Source organism: Engraulis encrasicolus, chromosome 12, assembly GCF_034702125.1.
Source record: "Engraulis encrasicolus isolate BLACKSEA-1 chromosome 12, IST_EnEncr_1.0, whole genome shotgun sequence".
Lineage (NCBI taxonomy): Eukaryota > Metazoa > Chordata > Actinopteri > Clupeiformes > Engraulidae > Engraulis > Engraulis encrasicolus.
In genome coordinates this window covers 51,096,928-51,121,552 of record NC_085868.1, presented here as the reverse complement: position 1 = coordinate 51,121,552, position 24,625 = coordinate 51,096,928, and the positions used below count along the sequence as shown (strand labels likewise).

Here is a 24,625-nt window from a genome sequence, read left to right as displayed (position 1 = left end):
GATGTTTAAGTGTCATTTAATACACTTGTTGGATTACATTATGGGAAATTGCTCAACAAATCTTGAAAAACATGGCCATGGTTGTGTACTAGAAAAAAAAATCCAAACACACAAAATTCATGAAAAGGTGTAAAAATGAAACAAACAAACAAACAAAAAACAACAAAATATATTTTTTAAAAATACCCTAAGCATTATGCTTTCAAATCAATCTCAGCGATCCAGCTTCATCTTCTTGGCCTCTGGCTCCGTGTCTGGTGGCGGAACACTGACACCTGGGATCTGCGAATGGAAATGCAGAACAGGATGGAACAGCATTATCCCAACTGTGCTCGCATGCGCTCACACACACCTGCTCTCTCACAAACACACATGCGCGCTCACACACATTGACAAGGATAATCATCAAGTATGTCTTGTGCACAGGAGTATTATGAAGAAATAAGAAAACAGATTCTGATTCTGTGTTCTGTGAAGCCATACAAGTGAGATGGTCAAGTTTTAAAAAACCCGCTTTGACCTCTGAGGGCAGAGTCTGTGTTATTTATAACCTTACTGTCACCAAAATGTCACCAAGTCTTAATCGGATACTTAGACTTAGACTAGAGAGTGAACCTGATGAAGCAATAGCGAAACGCGCTGTTCACCAAATAAACTACCAGCAAAGATACCAGTGTGCGGTGATTCATCCTTCATTTACTTGGATTACTCTTACTGCACATGACCAGCACCTGGACAGTGGTTGTGCACAGGGACGTTACTTTGGGTTGTTATGATGTAGTTGTACGTTGTCAGCAAAGAGTGAATAGGCCCGTCGACGGGCCCATCTGCAGTAAGAGGCTACTCCACTGATATAAACCATGTTGACTGACCACCATGGAGGTTCTACAATGTGGCAAGCATGGGCAAATACCCTGGTGGATATTCTGCCAAACCATTTCATTTCTTTTTCCCAATTAAAATATCAAATGTTGTTTTCAAATTTAGAGGTTTATTTCACATAAATTCACTTAGTCTCTTCTCTCTAGCCACCCATGAGTACTTTTTAAAATACGTCCTCATCCCCCAAATCTAGGATTTCGAAGTGGTTTCGTCCTTTGTGTTAACTTACCACGGGCTCCAGCAGGGCCATGCGGATTTTCTGGTGCTGGATGTTGGAGGCGTCCAGACTGATGGTGACCCGCACTGGGTCAAACAGGTTAAACGTGTGGCCATCGACCGCCAGGGTAGGAACCTGTGGAGCGAAGAGGAATGGAACAAATATGTAATAAAATCATTTAAAAAATATGTCCTTTATGTGGAGGCCTGTGAAGCCCTGGGCCTCTGGACTGATCTCCCACCTCCTAATTTAGCGTAGTGTTTCTCAACGGGGGCGTTACTTATTTGATTATTAAATGTAAATTATTTACATTATGTAAATTATTTAAATGATTATGGACTTGTTCACCCCCGGCTGGGTCCCCTGGTGAGGGTGTATGTTGTGAGATCCAAAACACCCAATGATCTCAGGTCACAACACTGATGATGTGTCTGAAGTTGCACAATAGTGTATATTAGAACTGTTAATGGTTTTGCAGCAGCTATAATCGCATTAATGCATAATACAAGTGCACTGCATTTTATTACCCAACCACGCACTGAATCCAATATGTATGTGCATGGGGAATATTAATGGTAATTGGAAATGCTTGCAGACAGGATTTCATATTCCGATGATCAAAGTCACATTTAAAAAGGAGCTGGAAGAAGCTACCCTCTCTAATGAGGAGCAATGGCAATCTCAAGGGTCTTGGGGCCTACTGGGGGCTGCCTGCGTTCATGTTGATGCCCAACATTAACACATGTGCCATGTCTCAAAGGGCGCACACTCTTGCACTTCGGGCACTATGTTTCAGTGCGTAGTCAGTGTGCCCCAAGTGCACATGTGTGCCATTTGAGACACCAATGGGCTACTTCGTCGAGATGAACTACCTAACTCGACAGTGGTGCCTATCGATTTACGCTGCCTCGTCGAAATAATATACCTTGATTTTCCCTCCGTGGAGACGTTTCAATAAGTAGTCGAAGTATGGCCCGTTTGATTTCTTTATTCCCTTATGTATTTATTTCATGGACAGGGGTGTGAATTTATTTATTTGTGTATTAATGGACAGGGGTGTGTCACTGTATACCTCCTCATTGAAGATCATCCTGGAACGTGTTAATGTCCCAGCCCTAATTTCTTTATGTATGTATTTATTTCATGGACAGGGCTGTGTGACTGTATACCTCCTCGTTGAAGATCATCCTGGGACGCGTTAATGTCCCAGCCCTAATTTCTTTATTTTTATTTCATGGACAGGGGTTGTGTCACTGTATACCTCCTCGTTGAAGATCATCTATGCTGTCTCGTCAAAATAATATACCTTGATTTTCCCTCCGTGGCAACCTTTCCATAAGTTGCCGATATCTGGCCCGTTTGATTTCTTTCTTTCTTTCTTTCTTTATATGTATGTATGTCTGTGTGTGTGTGTGTGTGTGTGTGTGTTTGTGTCTGTATTATTTCTTTATGTATTTATTTCATGGACAGGGGGTGTGCCACTGTATACCTCCTCGTTGAAGGTCATCCTATGTATTTATTTAATAGGGGTGTGTGACTGTACCTCCTCGTTGAAGGTCATCCTATGTATTTATTTAATAGGGGTGTGTGACTGTGTACCTCCTCGTTGAAGGTCATCTTGGGACTGGGCTTGTCCTTGTTCTCGAAGAAGACGGTTCCCTCCAGGCCGAACTTGGGGATGAGGATGATGATGGCGTTCTTCCTCACGAACAGGATGAAGCCCTCCTCGTTCAGGATGCCTCGATTTTTAAAGAACAACTGGAGACACACACACACACACACAGTTACACACAGCAATTGGAAACACACAAACACAATTACACACAACAATTGGAAACACACACAAACACAGTTACACACAACAACTGGAAACACACACAACACACAAACACAGTTACACACAACAATTGGAAACACACACAAACACAGTTACACACAACAACTGGAAACACACAAAACACACAAACACAGTTACACACAACAATTGGAAACACACACAAACACAGTTACACAAAACTGGAAACACACACACAGTTACACACAACAACTGGAAAACACGAACACACAAACACAGTTACACACAACAACTGGAAACACACAGACACAGTTACACACATCTGGGAGCACACACACAAACACAGTTACACACAACAACTGGAAAACACGAACACAAACACAGTTACACACAAACACTACACACAACTGGGAGCACACACACACACACAAACACAGTTACACACAACAACTGGAAACACACAAACACAGTTACACACAAAGAAATATGCGTACGCATATGAAACTATTTTACACCATTCAGTGTACTATTAACCGATTTTCAGCAGTTACACTACACCACTGTACCTGTGTGTTGAAGGCGACGGAGGCCCTCTGTGCGTATTGCGCCATCTTGTGTCTGTAGTTGAGGTTGTTGCAGAGCGCAGACTGCTTGTGCTTGTCCATGAGGGCTGGGTAGGTGCTGTCCGCTCCGATCGCCACCGCCAGCAGACGGTGAACAATGATGTCCGAATACCTGCAACCAATCACATTATTATTAAATATCATTTTCTATTATTATATACATTATATTATGTATTGTACTGCATTACATATTATATGTCCAGAAGGGTCAGGTCCCCACTGATGGCCACTGTCACATTAGTACAGTAAATGGATGTCTGTGTGTCTGTGTGCGTGCATGTGAATTTTTTTTGCGTATAGTGTGTGTGCGTGTGTGTGTGTATGTGTGTGTATCTCACCTCCTGATGGGCGATGTGAAGTGTGTGTATATGGGCGTGGCCAGGCCGTAGTGTGTGTGTGTGTGTGCGCATGTGTGTGTGTGTGTGTTTCTCACCTCCTGATGGGCGATGTGAAGTGTGTGTATATGGGCGTGGCCAGGCCGTAGTGCCTGAAGTCTGAGTCCATTCCGGAACAGAAGTAAACGGCCTGCATCATGCATCGTGTTGCTAGGATACGCAGCAGGGTGTTGAAGTAGGGGAAGCCCTCGATCTCCGCCTCGTTTAGCGAGTCCGCCAGCTGCTTGGCCGAGTCCGTGTGCATCTCAAAGTTCTAGAATCACAATCACACAGCCAATGAATAGGCAGATTTATAAACGAAGCCAATTGGAGCCAATTTTGGTCCCCTAGGGGAAATTCTTTCTCTGCACTTTATCCCATTTGGCCTAGTGAATCACATTGAAGTACACCCACTAGTCCGTAGCAGTGGGCTGCCTGCTGAGCGGCGCCCGGGGAGCAGTGTGGGGGTTAGGTGCCTTGCTCAAGGGCACTTCAGCCGTGGTCTGGTCGGGCATTGAACTGGGAACCCTTGGGTTGCCAGTCCAGTGCTCTAACCACTGAGCCACGGCTATAAATATGTATTTATAAATATATAAATACATATTTATATACAATATGTATTTATATTTATAGCATACAAGTAATAGGTTATTCAGGGAGTCCTGCCACTGTTGTGTCATAGGTGTGACGCTGCTGTCAAGTAAAGTGTAACCCTGGTGCTCATCTTGGTCTTGGCTGCCTTGTGTACGATGTCATATGTATTATTATTATTATTATTATTATTATTATTATTATTGTTATCATTATTATTATTATTATTATTATAGTGTTACCCTGGTGCTCACCTTGGGCTTGGCAGCCTTGTGTACGATGTCATATGTATTATTATTATTATTATCATTATTATTGTTATCATTATTATTATAATAATAATTATTTATTATTATTATTATTATTATTATTATTATTATTATTACTATTATTATAGTGTTACCCTGGTGCTCACCTTGGTCTTGTCGGCTTGGTGCAGGATATCGTAGTTGTGTGAGTGTGAGTTCAAGTTTTACTTAGCCATATCAGCAGTATAAAATACAGTTGTTAGGAAAGTTATTTGGTGTGCTCACGCCATAGAACGGCGCATCTTGAAACGTCACGTGTGGTGTTTACCTTGGTCTTGAAACGTCACGTGTGGTGTTTACCTTGGTCTTGAAATGTCACGTGTGGTGTTTACCTTGGTCTTGGCCGTCACGTGTGGTGTTTACCTTGGTCTTGGCCGTCACGTGTGGTGTTTACCTTGGTCTTGGCGGCCTTGTGTAGGATGTCGTAGTTGGACGTGGGTGGAGAGGGATGCTTCCTCAGCAGAGCGCACTCTGAGAACTCATCAAAGATCTTCTGGGCCACAGAGATGTTCGCCAACAACATGAACTCCTCAACCATGGAGTTAGTCTCCCTGGGGATGTGGAGATGTGGAGAGAGGGAGGGAGTGAGAGAGAGAGAGAGAGAGAGAGAGAGAGAGAGAGAGAGAGAGAGAGAGAGAGAGAGCAATATGACATTAAGACAGAGCAAAGAAAGGAGGATAACATCTGTATATCACAACCTTACACACTTCAAATTACTGCATTTCCATTTGAATTTGTATGTCAACTTCATAGTGCGTATATAAAACCTTTTTTTTTACTACTTTGAAGAACAATAAAGTACCGGTAACCTAAGTGCCAGATCTGGAGAGTTGACAGGGGCATGTTTTGGAATCAGGAGGGCAAGTGTACTCACATGAGCTGTTTAGTTTGAAGGTCGATGGGGTCGTGCGTTTCACTGTCCATGTGGAAGCGAACTTCAGGAGAGGAGAGCGTGAGGGCCCTGCAGATGAGGAATATAGAACATAGAATATGGAATATAGAACATGGAATATAGAACATGGAATATGGCATACAGAACATGGAATATAGAATATAGCATATGGAATATAAAATATGGAACATAGAATCTAGAACTCCGGGAGAGGTGAGGGTCAGCCTGGCAAGAGAAAATGAACTATAATTGACAGGCAATAATTCATGAATAGTTCAGAAAACTGGTTTACCCGTTCTATATTCCGATATCCTGCTTACCCATTTCTATTCTTTATGCCTGTAAAATCAGTTCAGATAACCTTCTCACCCGTTCTCTATCCTTCCTGCTTTGAGGATCTTGGCCAGCTTGTTGAGTCCTCGTAAGCTCTTGGTGATGTCATCGTTCATGCTCGCGTCATCGATCCTCATCTGGGCCTCCGCGTAGGTGAGGGACGCCTGTCGCCACGGCAACCAACACAAACAACAAGGCACTTCAGACACACTCTGCAAATTACTGTATAGTTCCAACACAACAGGGCCGCTGACAGGGGGGGACGACAAAATGGGTATCTTGTCCTGGGCCCGGAATTGGGTCCCCATTATTATTATTGGGACTTGGGAGGGGGGGCCTTTCACATGACTTTCTCCTGGGCCCGGCCAAAGCTGTCATCGGCCCTGACTCCCAGTGCACCTCATGCTGCACACTTGACATCTCGCCGTCTCTCAACAGGGCACCTTAGGCCCACTTGATTGCACATTCTCCTTCTCAAGATTATAATTACCAACAGAGGCGTCAAAAGTCAAAGTGAAAGCAAAAAGTTGGATGAAGTTTGAAGTGGGTCCTTGTTGGGTTTTTAGTTTTTATAAGGAACAACAAAGTCTATCTATCTCATTAGGTTTGATGGTGGTAGTAAGTATTCATGAAAAAGGCAGCGTTTGTGAATGGGCAGCATGAATTCTGGAAATAAACTACTAAAATTAGAACACAGTGCACCTTTAATCAATGATGATTAGGCCAGTATATTAAAGCTATTTTATACCTACTCTCCTATTCAGCCCCACACTATACTATACTATACTGTACCTTGGAGTTGATGACACAATACAATACAATACAATACAATACAATACAATACAATACAATACTATACTATACTATACTATACTATACTATACTATACTATACTATACCTTGGAGTTGATGACGCTCTTGGTGAAGCGGGTGTTGAGGATCTCTGCGTTGTGGTTCATCTCCCAGATGCAGGAGAAGGCCAGGCTACACAAACCAAACCAGGTAAATAAGGTCAAATGCATTAGTACACCAGGCTACACAAACCAAACCAGACAAATGAAGTCAAATGCATGATTAGTATCAGAAAATTCAATGGCTATAAAAGCTATATGTGAACTAGGACAACATTGGCTAAATAAAAAAGATGTTTGTTATCCACTGCCTGATCCCATTGGTTTTCAATATTCAAGACTGTTCCCTTATCCTGATAGATCTGCAAGCTTTTTTGTGTCCTTCATATACAATGGATAACTGATATCCAGATAACAACAACATAATATTTATAAAGCATAATATCACAACTATACAGTTGACTCAAAGTGCTTTCAAATACACATACACAATTCACACACCAATTCTGGAGGCTGCCAAGGAGACGCATGCACGCACACACACACACACACACACACACACACACACACACACACACACACACACACACACACACACACACACACACACACACACACACACACACACACACACACACACACACACACACACACACACACACACACACACTCTTACCGCTCAACATTGGAACGTAGAGAACAGAGGTTGGAGCTCAACAGTTCTGGAACCATGTCAATTCTCTGAAAAGAAAATTTCAATTTCATTTTTTTAATATTAGTAAGGATGGCACCTGGAGATGATCCCCCTCGTTTTCAAGGGAGTCCAACATTACATGACATGCCCTTTATCAAAAATATAAAATACATACTAGACACAAAACTCTAACACAACACAACACAACGCTTTTGGTGTACACACACAGTAAGTGATCAGGAGTGCTCTCACCATTCCACACAGGTAAACAGTAGTTCATCACTAACTGGTATCAGGGATACTGTTGCTAGATCGTCTCTACCTGTGTGGAATGGTGAGTATACCAGCAAACAGTAGTTCATTACTATGGTAACTGGTATGCTCACCATTCCACACAGATAAACAGTAGTTCATTACTACGGTAACTGGTTATACTCACCATTCCACACAGGTAAACAGTAGTTCCCCTGTTGGCAGCCTCCTGGTCCAGAGCATTGCCTGGCCGGATAAAATGGCTGACATCCGCAATGTGCACACCAACCTGCAAAAGAGCCAGAACATTACATCATCAGATTAGTGTTGAAAACCACAGCTCATGAAATCTCCACAGAAATGTAATCTCGTACTGAAACACACACACACACACACACATACACACAAACATTGACACACACACACACACACACACACACACACACACACACACACACACACACACACACACACACACACACACACACACACACACACACACACACACACACACACACACACACACACACATACACACACATACAGACACATTCACACCCACACACACAGGCACACACGCACACCCATGCACACGCGCACACACACCTCTAGGTTTCCATTCTCCAGGTCTCGGCAGTGGAGTGCGTCATCGATATCTGTGCACCCTGGAGGGTCCACACTGCACACGACTAGATGGCGGAGATCAACCCTGTTCTTCATCACCTGGGAAGAGAAAAAGCTGCCATTAGAATTGTTCTTGAAGAGGAAAAGGACAATAAAAAGCACATCAATTAGTTAGCTGTGGGGGGTATGGTATGGGTCTGATTCATCCTCTGATGAAGGGTCCTGTTAAGAAACAGGAATTGTGCAGTGTGGTATACAGCAAGTTTGTCTGCTGGTGACTGACAGTAATTTTCTCTATGCATTTTTGAGGTGAAAATGAGAAAAAAAGATGCTTGCTGAATGAAGTCACTCACGTCGTCCGTGATGGTCCAGGGCATCTTGGGTAGGAAGCTGAGGACGTTCTGGGAGAAGGGCAGGTGGGGCACGTCGTGTTCTAGAAGCAGAACCTCCGTCTCAGTGTCCTTGTCACCTGCACTGCCCAGGTCCTTCATGAAGTGGCCCTGGAGAACACCAGTACAGAACCCAATCAGGATGGAACACACCAGTACAGAACCCAATCAGGATGGAACACATCAGTAGAGAACCCAATCAGGATGGAACACACCAGTAGAGAACACAATCAGGATGTACGTTGGGGTACCTGGAGTTCTTGGGCATGTTTAGGGTGTCTCTCTTTACTGACGTTGGGATATCTGGAGTTCTTGGGCATGTTTAGGGGTGTCTCTACTTACGTTGGGGTATCTGAAGTTCTTGGGCATGTTTTAATTTAGGGTGTCTCTCTTTACTTACGTCGGGTATCTAAAGTTCTTGGGCATGTTTTAATTTAGGGTGTCTCTACTTACGTCGGGTATCTGAAGTTCTTGGGTGTGTTTTAATTTAGGGTGTCTCTCTTTACTAACGTTGGGATATCTGGAGTTCTTGGGTGTGTCTCTTTACTTACGTTGAGGTATCTGGAATTCTTGGGCATGTTTTCATTTAGGGTATCTAGAGTTTTAGGGTGTGTTTCTTTACTTACGTTGGGGTATCTGGAGTTCTTGGGCCAGCCGTCGATGGCCACCATGATCCTCTGTCCTGCCAGGGTCTCCGCACGGCGCGTCTCGATGCGGATCTTAGGGATACGCTTGTCTGCTGGCGTGAACAAGTGCCTTGTGGCCTGACAGACAGACACACACACACACACAATACCCGTGAGTTTCTGCTGTGTGAGTGAGTGAGTGTATTTGTGTGTGAGAGTGAGTGAGTGAGTGAGTGAGTGAGTGAGTGAGTGAGTGAGTGAGTGAGTGAGTGAGTGAGTGAATGAGTGAATGAGTAAGTTTTCAATGGAGCCTGTGGTTTTCAACACATCGAATCAATTTCAACTTATAAGGAAAAATCTCATGTACTCCATAGCTGATTTGCAGCATAACACATGTAGCTCTTAGCTCTTAGCTTATATACAGTACACTACTCATGCCCCACACATAGCTCTTACCTCTTTGATGAGGGAGACTGTCAGCATGCCACACAGTAGGGTCTCCAGCTCCTCTTGATGATGATGCCCACTACTCTCCCCCATAGATACAGTGCAGTACTCATGCCCCAGCATGCCACAATATAGCACACCACTACTCTCTCCCACATAGATACAGTATGCATTACCCACACATAGCCCTTACCTATTTGATAAGAGACACAGACAGCATGCCACAGTATAGCATATCACCACTACTCTCCCCAATATATACAGTACTCAAGCTACCCAGATGAAATATAAGACCTCCCACGTAAATATAATAACACACTTCCAAAAATTGGCGAAATATAAGGCTTTATACGACCTTAAAAATCAAATATTAAAAGTAAGACTTTTTAAGGATCCGCGGAGACCCTGATTATTCATGCCTCAGCCCCACCTCGTACCTCCCTCATAGATACACTACTCATGCCCCACACATAGCTCTCACCTCTTTGATGAGGGAGACTGTCAGCATGCCACAATATAGAATACCACCACTACTCTCCGCCATAAATACAGTACTCATTCCCCAAGCATAGCCCTTATATACAGTACAGTACTCATGGACCACACATAACTCTCACCTCCTTGATGAGGGAGACTGTCAGCCTGCCACACAGTAGGGTCTCCAGCTCCTCTTGATGATCCCCACCACTCTCCCCCATAGATACAGTGCAGTACTCATGCCCCAGCATGCCACAATATAGCACACCACTACTCTCTCCCACATAGATACAGTATGCATTACCCACACATAACTCTATATATAGTACACTACTCATGCCCCACACATAGCCCTCACCTCCTTGATGAGGGAGACTGTCAGCATGCCACACAGTAGGGTCTCCAGTTCCTCTTGATGATGCCCACTACTCTCCCCCATATATGCAGTATGCATGACCAACACATAGCCCTTATACACATATAGTATTCAGGCCCCAGCAGTATAGCATAGCACCACTACTCCCCACCCCTCACCTCTTTGATGAGGGCCACAGTATAGCATAGCACCACTACTACCCACCCCTCACCTCTTTGATGAGGGCCACAGTATAGCATAGCACCACTACTCCCCACCCCTCACCTCTTTGATGAGGGCCACAGTATAGCATAGCACCACTACTCCCCACCCCTCACCTCTTTGATGAGGGCCACAGTATAGCATAGCACCACTACTCCCCACCCCTCACCTCTTCGATGAGGGCCACAGTATAGCATAGCACCACTACTCCCCGCCCCTCACCTCTTTGATGAGGGCCACAGTATAGCATAGCACCACTACTCCCCTGCCCCACCCCTCACCTCTTTGATGAGGGCCAGCAGTATAGCATAGCACCACTACTCCCCTGCCCCACCCCTCACCTCTTTGATGAGGGAGACTGTCAGCATGCCACAGTAGGGTCTCCAGTTCCTCTTGATGATGCCCACTACTCTCCCCGTGGGCTTCCGAGCAGCCTGGGCCGACTTCTTAGGCTGCAGCTGCAGATGACAAAAACACATCCATGTGTTAACGTCGATATAGAGAAACACATCCATGTGTTAACATCGATATAGAAAAACACATCCATGTGTTAACGTCGATATAGAAAAACACATCCATGTGTTAACATCGATATAGAAAAACACATCCATGTGTTAACGCCGATATAGAGAGCTCGGTTCTCTCAGTGTTTAGCCAATCAGCAAACAGTTGAGAGTGATGACGCGGAACTCACCCGCGAACTCCGTTACTGATTGGTTAAGGTAACTACATTCATACTTTCATTTTGCTTTTTGTTTGCTTTTGCGACACTATATCGTAACAGGCATGCTAATAAAGCACAATATGGGTTTTAATTTGAGTTTGGAACTCCAATTAATTTAAATGATAGAGTAAGATCAGACCATCTACCACCCTCCACAGAGACGGATTCCTCATGACTTTTGCCAGACTGATTGACTGAGTCAACAGTCGGCTTCTCGCCCAGGCTAGGTTCGTGGAGCTGTGGTGTAAAAATTTAATTACCCATCGATGCTGGATGTTGCGTTGCACAACATTGACCCTGGCGCATGGAGCTGCATGACGCAACATTCAGGTTCATGAAATTTGAGACATTTTTATTAAACACATTGTAATGCAAGATGAGTGTCTTAGTGTTTAAATGCAACTCATCTCGTGTTTTTATGTGTTTCAGAGGCAGAGATATTATTTATAGGCTGGCAGTACCTTTTCCCAAAAATGGTTTAGGCATTTAGCACCAATTTTTGCAGGTGCTTTCACCTTTTTACTGGCGAGAAATTTGAAACAAGATGTGGTATTTTATAAATGAGTAGTATGTCAAATTCAAATACAGAGTGAAACCTGATTAATACTCCTCTCCACCAGTTGATAGACGTCAGCATACAATGCAAATGCTGCTGCACATCATCCAAATGTTATACCGTATTTTCGGGACCAAAAGACGCACTGGGTTAAAAGACGCACCACCAAGGACCGTGACTTTTTTCACACACAAGACGCACTGCATCATAGGACGCACTTCAGAACTAATTTCATAATTTCATAACTAATGCTGTTGTTGTTAAGAAGGCACAAAAATATCATGCGTGTCCGAATACACGCGATATCAAACGTTGCCGAATATCACAAGAGTTTTCAAGCAGTTTCTTAAAGTAGGCCTATGACATGAAGCCATCACTGAATTTTACGCATATTTTTTCAAAGAAAACAAATGTTTAAACACATTTAATGTAGGCTATCCAACATCAGATTCATAGAACATTGAAAAAGAATCGCCTGGTATTTCAGGAGTCGCGACCCTCATCTCTCCTCGAGATCTGCTCCGCGTCTCTCCCTCCCCTCCCTCACACACACACACGCGCAGGCACAGCGTCGGCCACCCGTGCCCTTTATAACAGGAGTAGCCTACTTTTCAGTGCAATCCTGGCTGGAAAAAATATTGTTGCCCATTCATCCATGTCGAAGATGTTTAGGCAGTCATGAAATAGTGGTAGTGTTGTCGCACGGTAGCAAACATCTTTCTCTGACGTGACGATGCATTTTGAACTTCTCAACTCCGCTTTCATAAACCTACCCGACGGTTGTTGTCTGATTTTTTTTCAATGTTCGCTAATGTTTGTAATTTAGCTATAGGGTCTGTGCGTAGGCACAGTAGCCTTCTGATAAGAATCACTGTTGTGCCGATCGCAAAGGATGTTGAAGTGTGGAGTCTTGCAACTTGTTTCAGTCAATATTGCGGCTACCAGATCCAACTAGGTTCAGCGCCGCTGTGGGCTAAGCAGGGGGAATCAAACTTGTTTACGCGCACTCAAAGATGTAATGTCCACACATTCGACTCCGTTTCTTGAGGTTTATTTGCTCACCATATCCATGACTCCAATAGTCATTTAAGACCCCAATAGTCTTTCAAGCAAGGCAGAGCAATAATTCCAGTTAACAGAGTTTGTTGTTAGTCCATGCGATGTAGTGTGAGTGCAGTGCGGTACGCAAAAGGATGGCCTTCCCCCATGCTCACCCCACGCCAAACTGAATTAGCGCGCAGGTGCCAGGTGGGCACTAATTAAAGGGCCTCCAATTGCGCACCACACACGCCCAGCGCCACACCCATGTCCACAGTAACCAATAAACAAAAAACACAAATTAAAGTAAACCAATCCCCACAATGATGATACCAAAATGAAAACAAAAAATATAAAGAAAGTAATTATGGCTCCTACAGTCAAGGACACTGAAATACCAGTCAACGGCCCTTCCGCGCTTTTCACATGCTTTACTGCAATAACGTCTTGCGAATGCATGCAACCATGCACACAACCATGTCAACGAGAGCGCGTATGCCATCATAACTCTGCATCGAGCAAATAATATCAACAGCTTGCAATGCGCGCACAAGAGAGAGAGAGAGAGAGAGAGAGAGAGAGAGAGAGAGAGAGAGAGAGAGAGAGAGAGAGAGAGATGTCTTTCTTAACAGGTGCCATTGTAACCTGGCTACTGTACACAGCCTACCCCGCGACGCTCTTGATTACTGGTATACCCACAAGTATTTTTTCATAACGTGCAGACCCGTTTCCCCCCGAAGTCGTTCTAAAATATCGACACAGTCTCGCAGCCATTATTTTTTTTTCACACATTGGACGCACTGGCTTATAAGACGCTCTAGCAGTTTTTGACAATATTTTATGATTTTATATGCGTCTTATGGTCCGAAAAATACGGTAATTTTGATAGTTACGATGTCGAAGGATCCGATGGTGTGACAGAAAATTGGGTCACAACATAATGTCATGGAAAATTGAGGGTCACAAGAGTATTCAAGAATCACTTGCAGCACCACTTAAAAAAAACCTGACCTCACTTACCGCACGGTCACACCGCCGGCGTTGAACGCCTGGAAAGATGCGGAAGTAATTGACTTTGTATAGGAGAGCAGACGGCAGAGCGTTAAAAGCCGCAAAGCGTTGAGTCAAAAGCGTCAAAAACCGAGGGCGTCAAAAGTTGAACTTCATCTAAAACTAGAAATGCATTCTCACAGAAAATGCTGGAAGCGGGCTTGCCTTTTGGGGCAGAGATGAAACAAAGTACTATTGAGAAAACAAAGCTAAAAGAAATCTTGGAAAAACTCCATCCACCCAGTCAGAAGTTATGGGCCGAACAATTCAGCCATCTTGGATTCAGCCATCTTGAAAGTGTTGTAGCTCTGCGTTTTGGGGATATACTAAATGACATAGATGGTATTTTAAGTTGGCTAAGGAACACTGCATATGATATAATTTTGAAAATCAACATGGCTTCCAGCGGGATTAGAACTCACAACCTCCATATCTGTAATCCAACCCCTTTGCCATTGATATTAAATGACATACAATACATGATATTTGAAGTTGGCTAAGGAACACTGCATATGATATCATTTTGAAAATCAACATGGCTTCGACTGGGGTTCGAACCTCCAACCCCCATATCCCTAATTCAGCACATTTGCCATTCATACTAAATGACATACATGGCATTTTAAGTTGGCCAAGGAACACTGCATATGATATAATTTTGAAAGTCAACATGGCTTTGACTGGGATTCGAACCCCCAACCTCCATATCTGTATTCCAGCACATTTGCCATGCATACTAAATGACATACATGGCATTTTAAGTTGGCCAAGGAACACTGCATATGATGTAATTTTGAAAATCAACATGGCTTTGACTGGGTTTCGAACCCCCAACCTCAATATCTGTAATTCAGCACATTTGCCATCCATACTAAATGATATACATGGCATTTTAAGTCGGCCAAGGAACGCTGCATATGATATAATTTAGAAAATCAACATGGCTTCCGGTGGGTTTCGAACCCTCAACCTCCATATCTCTAATGCAGCGGCATGCATTACCACTAAGCCAAGCAGCTAATTGTCATGCATAGTCCAGCAAGACTATATTACATTGCATTGCAGAGCTCAACAATAGACTTCTAGAATGCTTGCTCGCACCTGCTCGTTAAGAATGGAATCTTGAGACAGTGACAGTTGAAATGGAATCCTTCACTGGCTGCACCTGTTGTGATTGACTGAAAGACAGTTAGTATTGAGCCTTTAACAGGGGAGAAAATGAGAATGAGTTTTTTTGTCTTTACAACATCGTTGTAAAAAAACTAAAAGGAGTTGGCACGTGTCCTTTTCACAGATCGGAGTCATGCTTGTGATCTCTCTAACAGTCTTTGAATGAAGTTTATAGGTTAAAATTTTCAGGCACAAATGGACCTCCGTGTGGGACATGCGCTGATCTCTTGAAAAATGCACTTTTCGAAAGAATGGGATTCTCCATAGAGCCAGGCCTGTTTTTTTTACAAACCTGCCATTTAAAAAGTATTGGGAGTTGGGAGATGAAACTTTCACAATTTGGAGACATCCCATAGAGCTCGCTAACAACGCGTCAACTAAACTTCTAGGTGAAAGTGTTGATGTTTTATGACCGAAAAAGGCTCCTACACTCTAATCTCTAGAGTGGCGGAACTTTGGTTCATGAAGGTTCCACCATAGTTTTCAATGGAGACCCAGGCTTTAACAAAATCGCCAAAAACGGGAAAACGACAAGAGACACGGAGAAGCCTATAACGAGACGCGATCTCCAAGCCGAGCCGGTCGTTTTAGTGTTTGAACGGTGTCTCTATCTCGAAAGGCCTAGGAGGAGATCCATTTTCTATTTTTACTGTCCCTGTACAAGAGAACCAACTAGAAATGCATTCTCACAGAAAATGCTGGAAGCGGGCTTGCCTTTTGGGGCAGAGATGAAACAAAGTACTATTGAGAAAACAAAGCTAAAAGAAATCTTGGAAAAACTCCATCCACCCAGTCAGAAGTTATGGGCCAAACAATTCAGCCATCTTGGATTCAGCCATCTTGAAAGTGTTGTAGCTCTGCGTTTTGGGGATATACTAAATGACATACATGGTATTTTAAGTTGGCTAAGGAACACTGCATATGATATAATTTTGAAAATCAACATGGCTTCGAGCGGGATTAGAACTCACAACCTCCATATCTGTAATCCAACCCCTTTGCCATTGATATTAAATTACATACAATACATGATATTTGAAGTTGGCTAAGGAACACTGCATATGATATCATTTTGAAAATCAACATGGCTTCGACTGGGGTTCGAACCTCCAACCCCCATATCCCTAATTCAGCACATTTGCCATTCATACTAAATGACATACATGGCATTTTAAGTTGGCCAAGGAACACTGCATATGATATAATTTTGAAAATCAACATGGCTTTGACTGGGATTCGAACCCCCAACCTCCATATCTGTAATACAGCACATTTGCCATGCATACTAAATGACATACATGGCATTTTAAGTAGGCCAAGGAACACTGCATATGATGTAATTTTGAAAATCAACATGGCTTTGACTGGGTTTCGAACCCCCAACCTCAATATCTGTAATTCAGCACATTTGCCATCCATACTAAATGATATACATGGCATTTTAAGTCGGCCAAGGAACGCTGCATATGATATAATTTAGAAAATCAACATGGCATCGGGCGGGATTCGAACCCTCAACCTCCATATCTCTAATGCAGCGGCATGCATTACCACTAAGCCAAGCAGCTAATTGTCATGCATAGTCCAGCAAGACTATATTACTTTGCATTGCAGAGCCGAACAATAGACTTCTAGAATGGTTGCTCGCACCTGCTCGTTAAGAATAGAATCTTGAGACAGTGACAGTTGAAATGGAACCCTTCACTGGCTGCACCTGTTGTGATTGACTGAAAGACAGTTAGTATTGAGCTCTAAACTGGGGAGAAAATGAGAATGAGTTTTTTGTCTTTACAACATCGTTGTAAAAAAACTAAAAGGAGTTGGCACGTGTCCTTTTCACAGATCGGAGTCATGCTTGTGATCTCTCTAACAGTCTTTGAATGAAGTTTATAGGTTAAATTTTTCAGGCACAAATGGACCTCCGTGTGGGACATGCGCTGATCTCTTGAAAAATGCACTTTTCCAAAGACTGGGATTCTCCATAGAGCCAGGCCTGTTTTTTTACAAACCTGCCATTTAAAAAGTATTGGGAGTTGGGAAATGAAACTTTCACAATTTGGAGACATCCCATAGAGCTCGCTAACAACGCGTCAACTAAACTTCTAGGTGAAAGTGTTGATGTTTTATGACCGAAAAAGCCTCCTACACTCTAATCTCTAGAGTGGCGGAACTTTGGTTCATGGAGGTTCCACCACTATTTTCAATGGGGACCCAGGCTTTCACAAAATCGCCAAAAACGGGAAAACGACAAGAGACACGGAAAAGCCTATTAGTATACGCGATCTCCAAGCCGAGCCGGTCGTTTTAGTGTTTGAACGGTGTCTCTATCTCGAAAGGCCTAGGAGGAGATCCCTGCACAAGAACGATAATAATAATAATCAAACAGGACTTAGAGATTACTATAAACGGGCCTTGCTCTGCAAGGGCCATGCTCTGCATGGTCCTTGCTCCGCAAGCCCGCTTAATAAACAGGACTTAGAGATTACTATAATCGGGCCTTGCTCTGCAAGAGCTCTGCTCTTGCTCCGCAAGCCCGCTTAACTATGGTATGAGCTTGGCGGCAGCAGGCGACAGCCAATGGAATGTTCACATTTTTCTAAACACGAGCTTCGGTTGGTCGAGATTCTTGTTCCAACGCTTCAGGTTGAATCGTTTGCCTCGTTCAACGCCCCTGACCTGTGCTTTACAGGCAGGAGTCAGCATCGTTTTAGCTCTTTCAACGCCGGCGGTGTGACCGCAGCATTAGCACCTGCACCTGTATATTTCCTGTGTACTTTGTATCTGCAAGTGTTGTATGCTATGACTATGTCCTCAGTTGTAAGTCGCTTTGTATAAAAGCGTCTGCCAAATGTAATGTAATGTAAATGTAAATATAATGTAATGTGTGACGGCTCTTCTCCTTCTCACCTTCTTCTCCTCCTCTTCCTCGTCTTCATCGTCCTCTCCTTTGGGCCCGTCGTCCTGCAGCACAACAGCAGAGGGCGCCACCCACTGCTCTCTAGACAACAGCTCCACGGCAACCACATCCTGGTGCACCGCACGGTTCAGTTGCGCAAGGCCCTGCAGTAAGATCTAGACCCACACCAAGACAACAGGAAAAGATTTAGATTTTACCATGAAAAGGTAAAAACAACTTCTGAGGCACTCTGTTAAGAAATTCTCTGCATTTATACATGTATTATTGAAAATATAAAATGTGATAAAAATATAACCTGTAGTTAGGACTTTTGTTTTCTGTGTTTCTAGTTAAACTATGTTTGGTTAAACCTGGTGTGAACTCTGTTCCTGTGTGAGCTCTTGCTGTAATGTATGTGACATCTGTTGGAGAAGATAGGCCATCTCCTCCACGGTTGTCTCAGATAAGTTACCACTTCTCTGAACTATTGTCTTGTCTGTTTCTCCTTTTTGTCAGCTGAACTATGACCTTATTTGGTTCTGTTTCTCATTTTTGTCAGCTGAACTATGACCTTATTTGGTTAAGCTAAAGATTCCGTTACTTGTTAGGGGCTAATAAAGGCATACGACCACTGTTAGCAGACGGGGCTTGTGTCATTTCTGTAACATCTCTGTGATGAACAAGACCCCCACTCTGCTGCAGATTTTAAATGTTACCTCTGTCTCCTGTGTGGGTTTTCTTTCAGGTCAATTTGATAAGGTGATACAGTGAATTTATTCACACACTCCTTACTCCTCACTGTAACATGTAGCATGCTACACGGATCCATTGACTTTCACTAGCTTAGCGACATGCTCCCTCTTTTAACTTGTCTCAAAGCAAGACAACGGCTTACATGAAAAATAAGACACTTTACCACCTTTATAAACACTGGCCAACGATTTTAACTGTATTAAGCCCTAAAATAGTGGCATACCCCTTTAAGTTAAAAGGCCATGCATGTATCCAGAGTTTAATAAAGGCATTTTAGTTTTAACTTTAGTAATGAGTGCTCTCGTCCCCCTCCCCATACTAACCTCAGTGCTCTCGTCTCGTCCCCCTCCCCATACTAACCTCAGTGCTCTCGTCCCCCTCCCCATACTAACCTCAGTGCTGTCGTCTGGTCTCCCCATACTAACCTCAGTACTCTCCTCTGGTCCCCCTCCCCATACTAACCTCAGTGCTCTCGTCCCCCTCCCCATACTAACCTCAGTGCTCTCTCCTCTCGTCCCCCTCCCCATACTAACCTCGTCCCCCTCCCCATACTAACCTCCGTACTCTCGTCTCGTCCCCCTCCCCATACTAACCTCAGTGCTCTCGTCCTCCTCCCCATACTAACCTCAGTGCTCTCGTCCCCCTCCCCATACTAACCTCAGTGCTCTCGTCCTCCTCCCCATACTAACCTCAGTGCTCTCGTCCCCCTCCCCATACTAACCTCCGTACTCTCGTCTCGTCCCCCTCCCCATACTAACCTCCGTACTCTCTCCTCTCGTCCCCCTCCCCATACTAACCTCAGTGCTCTCGTCCCCCTCCCCATACTAACCTCAGTGCTCTCGTCCCCCTCCCCATACTAACCTCAGTGCTCTCGTCCCCCTCCCCCTGGATGAAGACGTTGCCCTCCAGGTAGTTGTCCCGGTTGGCCCGGAAGGTGCCTTGGATGTACTTCCCGCTCTTCACCCCCGCCAGGATCTGATGCATAGGGAGGTGCTCCGGGAACAAGATCTTAGAACTGGTGATCTCATTCTGGAGAGAGGAAGGGAGGGAGAGAGAGAGAGAGAGAGAGAGAGAGAGAGAGAGAGAGAGAGGGACAGGGAAACGGAGAGAGAGAGAGAGAGAGAGAGAGAGAGAGAGAGAGAGAGAGAGAGAGAGAGAGAGGGACAGGGAAACGGAGAGAGAGAGAGAGAGAGAGAGAGAGAGAGAGAGAGAGAGAGAGAGAGAGAGAGAGGGAGGGAGAGAGACAGAAAAAAAACATTCTGCATTCAGATATTTGAGATTCACAGCACAAAAATCAGTGTTGCGCATGGCATTTAGCTGGGTCTGGAAAGCTCGACAAACCTTGTCATCGGAGCTCAAGGCCAGACGATCCACAAGCTCGGGGTTGGCGAACAAACTCTTGATATACTGTTCACCTGAAAGATGAGTGTATGATGACAAAAACGTCAGTGGAGCAGAAAGGAGATTTCATCCTGGAACCTCAATGTAGACAATACAAAGAAAACAAAACCAACACAGAAATTAAAATCTTACATTTAAACGCGATCAAGCCAGCCTGTTCGGCCTTCTCTTTATTCAAGCGGTCGTTCGTTAGCAAGACGACTTTGACCTTAGCACTGTCGGGTATGTGCTTGCTGTACCACTGTGCGGCCACGCGAATAGCTCGATCGTTTCGGTCATTGGCACTTTCTCCCGGTTCACGCTCGATGTAAGTATCCCTGTGGAGGACAAAAAAAAAGTAATTATGTTACATTACACTTAGCTGATGAAAGTGAAAATCAAAGCCCACCTTGGAAACTCCAATTCCCATTGTCATTGGGACTCAAGCGCACACTGCACCTGCACTGTGTGTATGTGTTGTGAGAGAATGTATTAGAGAAAGAATGTGAATTCATGTATGAGCATGCTAGTTGTTGTTGTGTGCGTGGCGTGTGTGTATGCGTGTGTGTGTGTGCATGTGTGTGCGTGTGTGTGCGCGCGTGTGTGTGCGTGCGTGTTTGTGTCAGTGAGAGAAAGAGATTATTATCAATGTCTTATTTATATGTTTTATCTTAACTGCATATTGGAGACTAGTCAAACACAATTGATAGCGCTGTTCATTTTGGAAAAAGGAGATGAACCCTGGTCTAAATGAGCCATTTCAATCTAGATTCTGAATGAGCCATTTTAATCTAGATTCTGAATGAGCCATTTTAATCTAGATTCATCTACATTCATTCGATAATTACTTTGAGATTCATGTAGATGAACAAAGAAAAAAAAAATCTAGGAAAATGGGGGGGGGGGGGGGGGGGGGGGGGGGGGGGGGGGGGGGGGGGGGGGGGGGGGGGGTGGAGAGACAAAGCTCAAACCAAATCTACCCCCTTGGTTGTGTGTGTGTTGTGAGAGAGTGTGTTAGAGAAAGAATGTGAATTCTTGTATGAGCATGCTAGATCTTGTGTGTATGTCAGTGAGTGAGTGAGTGAGTGAGTGAGTGAGTGAGTGAGTGAGTGAGTGAGTGAGTGAGTGAGTGAGTGAGTGAGTGAGTGAGTGAGTGAGTGAGTGAGTGAGTGAGTGAGTGAGTGAGTGAGTGAGTGAGTGAGTGAGTGAGTGAGTGTTCGAAAGAAAATCAATTTCAAGGCAAGTTCACAGAACCCGCGTTGTTGCCATATGGCAACAAATTACAAACTACCCCCCGCCCCCCCAAAAATGTTTTAATGATTTTTGCTTTAATTTGTATTATTTAATCAATATTAAATAAAAAAAACACATTTAGAAATTGTATGATGTAATGTTTAAAAAGTTGTCCATGCAATGGAGCAGGGGTGTCAAACTCAAATTGACTGAGGGCCAAAATCAATATCTGGAACGAAGTCGCGGGCCAAACTCAACAATTATTTAAAAAAATTGACTAAAATTGTGCATGCATGCACTTCATACTCATAGTTAAATTTCACATACACTCTTTCCAATCATATCTGTTCAAATGTGCCAGCACATCCTGTGATGCAGCAAATAATATATACGCTATACATTAATGATGTACAGTTAGGGCCAGAAATTTGGACAGCAACACAATTATCATCCTTTTCCACCCTATACCCCACCACAATGGATTTGAAATAAAACAAACAAGCTGTGCATTAACTGTAGACTCTTAGCGTTAATGTGAAGGTGTTAACATCCATATCGCATTAACAGGAATGAAATAGCAACGTTTTTTGTCTGTGTTGCCCACTTTTCAAGGAATCAAAAGTAATTGGACAGTAGGCTTCTCAGCTATTCTCCAGTCAGATGTGTGTTATTCCCTTACTACACCATCACCAAGATGTCAATACAAGGTCTTAGAGTTCATTTGAAGTGTTCAATTTACATTTCCATATATTTTTACGGAATGTCATGAGATCCAAAGTCCACCTGTCACCATCAGTGATGCAAGCCATCATAAGGCCACACCAATTTAATTTGTTGGTTCTCGGATTTTTTCAGGAAAAAGTTGAAGCGAGAGGGCGAAAAAAAAAAAAAAAAAATTAGTCGTGTGGTAATGCCACGGATGTAATAAGGGGACTGTTATGTTATACCACCTGTATATCAGCCTCACATGGACCTCCAAAGGAAGGTGCAAGACAGGCAAACACCTGGACACGGAGAAGGACAGTGTAGAAGGGAATTAAGGCAGCCAAATAGACCAGGCACAAAATTAGCTCATAGGGCAATTATTATATTAATCTGGTTTGAATAAACTGAGATGATTCAACAGTCTGAAACCGCAGTCTTCATTGAACAAGACAGCAAATACAGCATTGTGACCATATCAATGGAATTACAAGCTATACAAGTACAACTTTAGAATGTTAGACCACTTACGTACAACAGTGACCAACAAGCACAAGTCCCAAAATCAATAAAATAAAAGACCAAAAATAATGTAATCTCACTCTTCTTTGAGTACAGAATGTGCACAAAATACTACTAGTAACAGAAAAAGTTACAGTAATTAAATTTTAACAAAACAAACAGTCCAATCTGATTCAGATTCTTGACTTTTTCTTGGCACTTCAGGGCTCCAGACTAACTTTTTGCACTGGTTGCACTGGTGCGCCTACATTTTTGTTTAGGTGCACCAGCACAAAATGTATGTGCACCCAAATGTTTTCACCACCCCATACACACACGCACCTCAGCTTTAAAAAATAATAATTAAAATAATAACAATAGCAATAATAATAGCAACAACAACAACAATAATAATAATAATAATAATTATTATTATTATTATTATATTATTGTTGCTATATTTTAAAAGACCTGGAGCATTTCATGTGCTATAGACTAGTCTTCCAAATGTGCTCTTTATAAAAGACATGACAGTAGGCTACCTAACTAACACATCTTGACTACAAGCAGTTTGGCTGGTAGAAAAGACCAAATTAGTAGCCTTTAAGCCTTTAAGTAGGCAGTATGTGTTTGACTAGTAAGATCAACATACCAGCCTTTTCTGCAATACACGGCACAAGTACAGAGTTACAATATGAAGATAGATGGATGGATGGATGGATGGATGGATTTTTTTTAACAAACCCTGCTAAAAATGTCATAATTTTTAAAATCATTAGGCACAAATAGCCTAGCCTATGTTTACAGTGGAATCTGAGGTGAATTGGGTTTTGTCTATTTCCCCGTTTTTGAGCGCTCTCCCTCTGCATAATGAGTGTGGTTTCTTAGCAAGCGCTACGAACAGACACGACAGCACTAGTGCGCTCGCTCGCTCAGTCTCTCTCTCTCTCTCCATCTCTCTCGCTCTCTCTCTCTCGCTCGTGCTGTCTCGAGGTGCATGAACGATGCCTTGCCCTAGTCGCTATCTAAAAACTCTCACAGAAGTCCCGACAGACTAGCGCGTCACCTGTTGTTTGGCCAGCTCTGCACCCGTCTGCGTTTTTGTGTGGCAATGTTTAATATCCGCTCAAGCCATTTAGTTTTTCCCCGTGATTGTGACTCTCTCGTGTTTAAAATATCCTCAAGTCATTTTGCTGTTTTTACCGTGATAGTAACTCTCTCCTCCGTTGCAAAACTCGCCTGGTTGAGAACACAAAACTCGCTGGCACATGTGAACTCGGATAGTTGAGCGAAGTCGAACATTCTATTCTGAAACGTCGGGCTGCCTGTGAACGAGGAAGGGCGAGAAATTAAGCTACGGGTAACCAGGGGGGTTGCTTCCTCCAAGCGGGACCATAGTTGTTGTTTTACTTTTTTAAAACTGCTATCCCACTCCACTAATTCCACTAAGAGCCATACTGTGTTTCACCGCTGCTACTACCCACAGGGGCTTCAACTTGCCATTGCATGTTTGTCTGTAAAACCATTTGAATGTAACGCGTTTCCTGATTCGCTAGTCGTAATCGGCTTGTTGAAAGGAGTGGTTTTATTGGTTCTCTACGTCACATGACCTCCAACTACTAAAGAGACACCTCTCCGTTCATGAAAACATGCAGTCTTCGGGTTTTTTT

The 24,625-nt window shown here is 43.4% G+C and overlaps 1 protein-coding gene across 1 annotated transcript in view; it reads right to left on the bottom strand.

Annotated features, from left to right (window-relative positions):
• Positions 1-24,625, bottom strand: part of dis3 (DIS3 exosome endoribonuclease and 3'-5' exoribonuclease) — a 35,614-nt gene continuing 10,989 nt past the window's right edge. The window contains exons 3-21 of the mRNA XM_063212421.1: positions 20,673-20,857; positions 20,481-20,554; positions 20,001-20,168; positions 18,398-18,562; positions 11,294-11,410; positions 9,452-9,589; positions 8,790-8,936; positions 8,419-8,535; positions 8,000-8,101; positions 7,543-7,607; positions 6,915-6,999; positions 6,052-6,179; positions 5,665-5,751; positions 5,185-5,341; positions 3,951-4,165; positions 3,461-3,629; positions 2,699-2,857; positions 1,112-1,234; positions 1-282 (exon numbers count right to left, since the gene is read on the bottom strand). Of these exons, the coding sequence (XP_063068491.1) occupies positions 214-282; positions 1,112-1,234; positions 2,699-2,857; positions 3,461-3,629; positions 3,951-4,165; positions 5,185-5,341; positions 5,665-5,751; positions 6,052-6,179; positions 6,915-6,999; positions 7,543-7,607; positions 8,000-8,101; positions 8,419-8,535; positions 8,790-8,936; positions 9,452-9,589; positions 11,294-11,410; positions 18,398-18,562; positions 20,001-20,168; positions 20,481-20,554; positions 20,673-20,857 (2,470 nt within the window). The 3' untranslated portion in view covers positions 1-213. The remainder of the gene's footprint in view (positions 283-1,111; positions 1,235-2,698; positions 2,858-3,460; positions 3,630-3,950; positions 4,166-5,184; positions 5,342-5,664; positions 5,752-6,051; positions 6,180-6,914; positions 7,000-7,542; positions 7,608-7,999; positions 8,102-8,418; positions 8,536-8,789; positions 8,937-9,451; positions 9,590-11,293; positions 11,411-18,397; positions 18,563-20,000; positions 20,169-20,480; positions 20,555-20,672; positions 20,858-24,625) is intronic.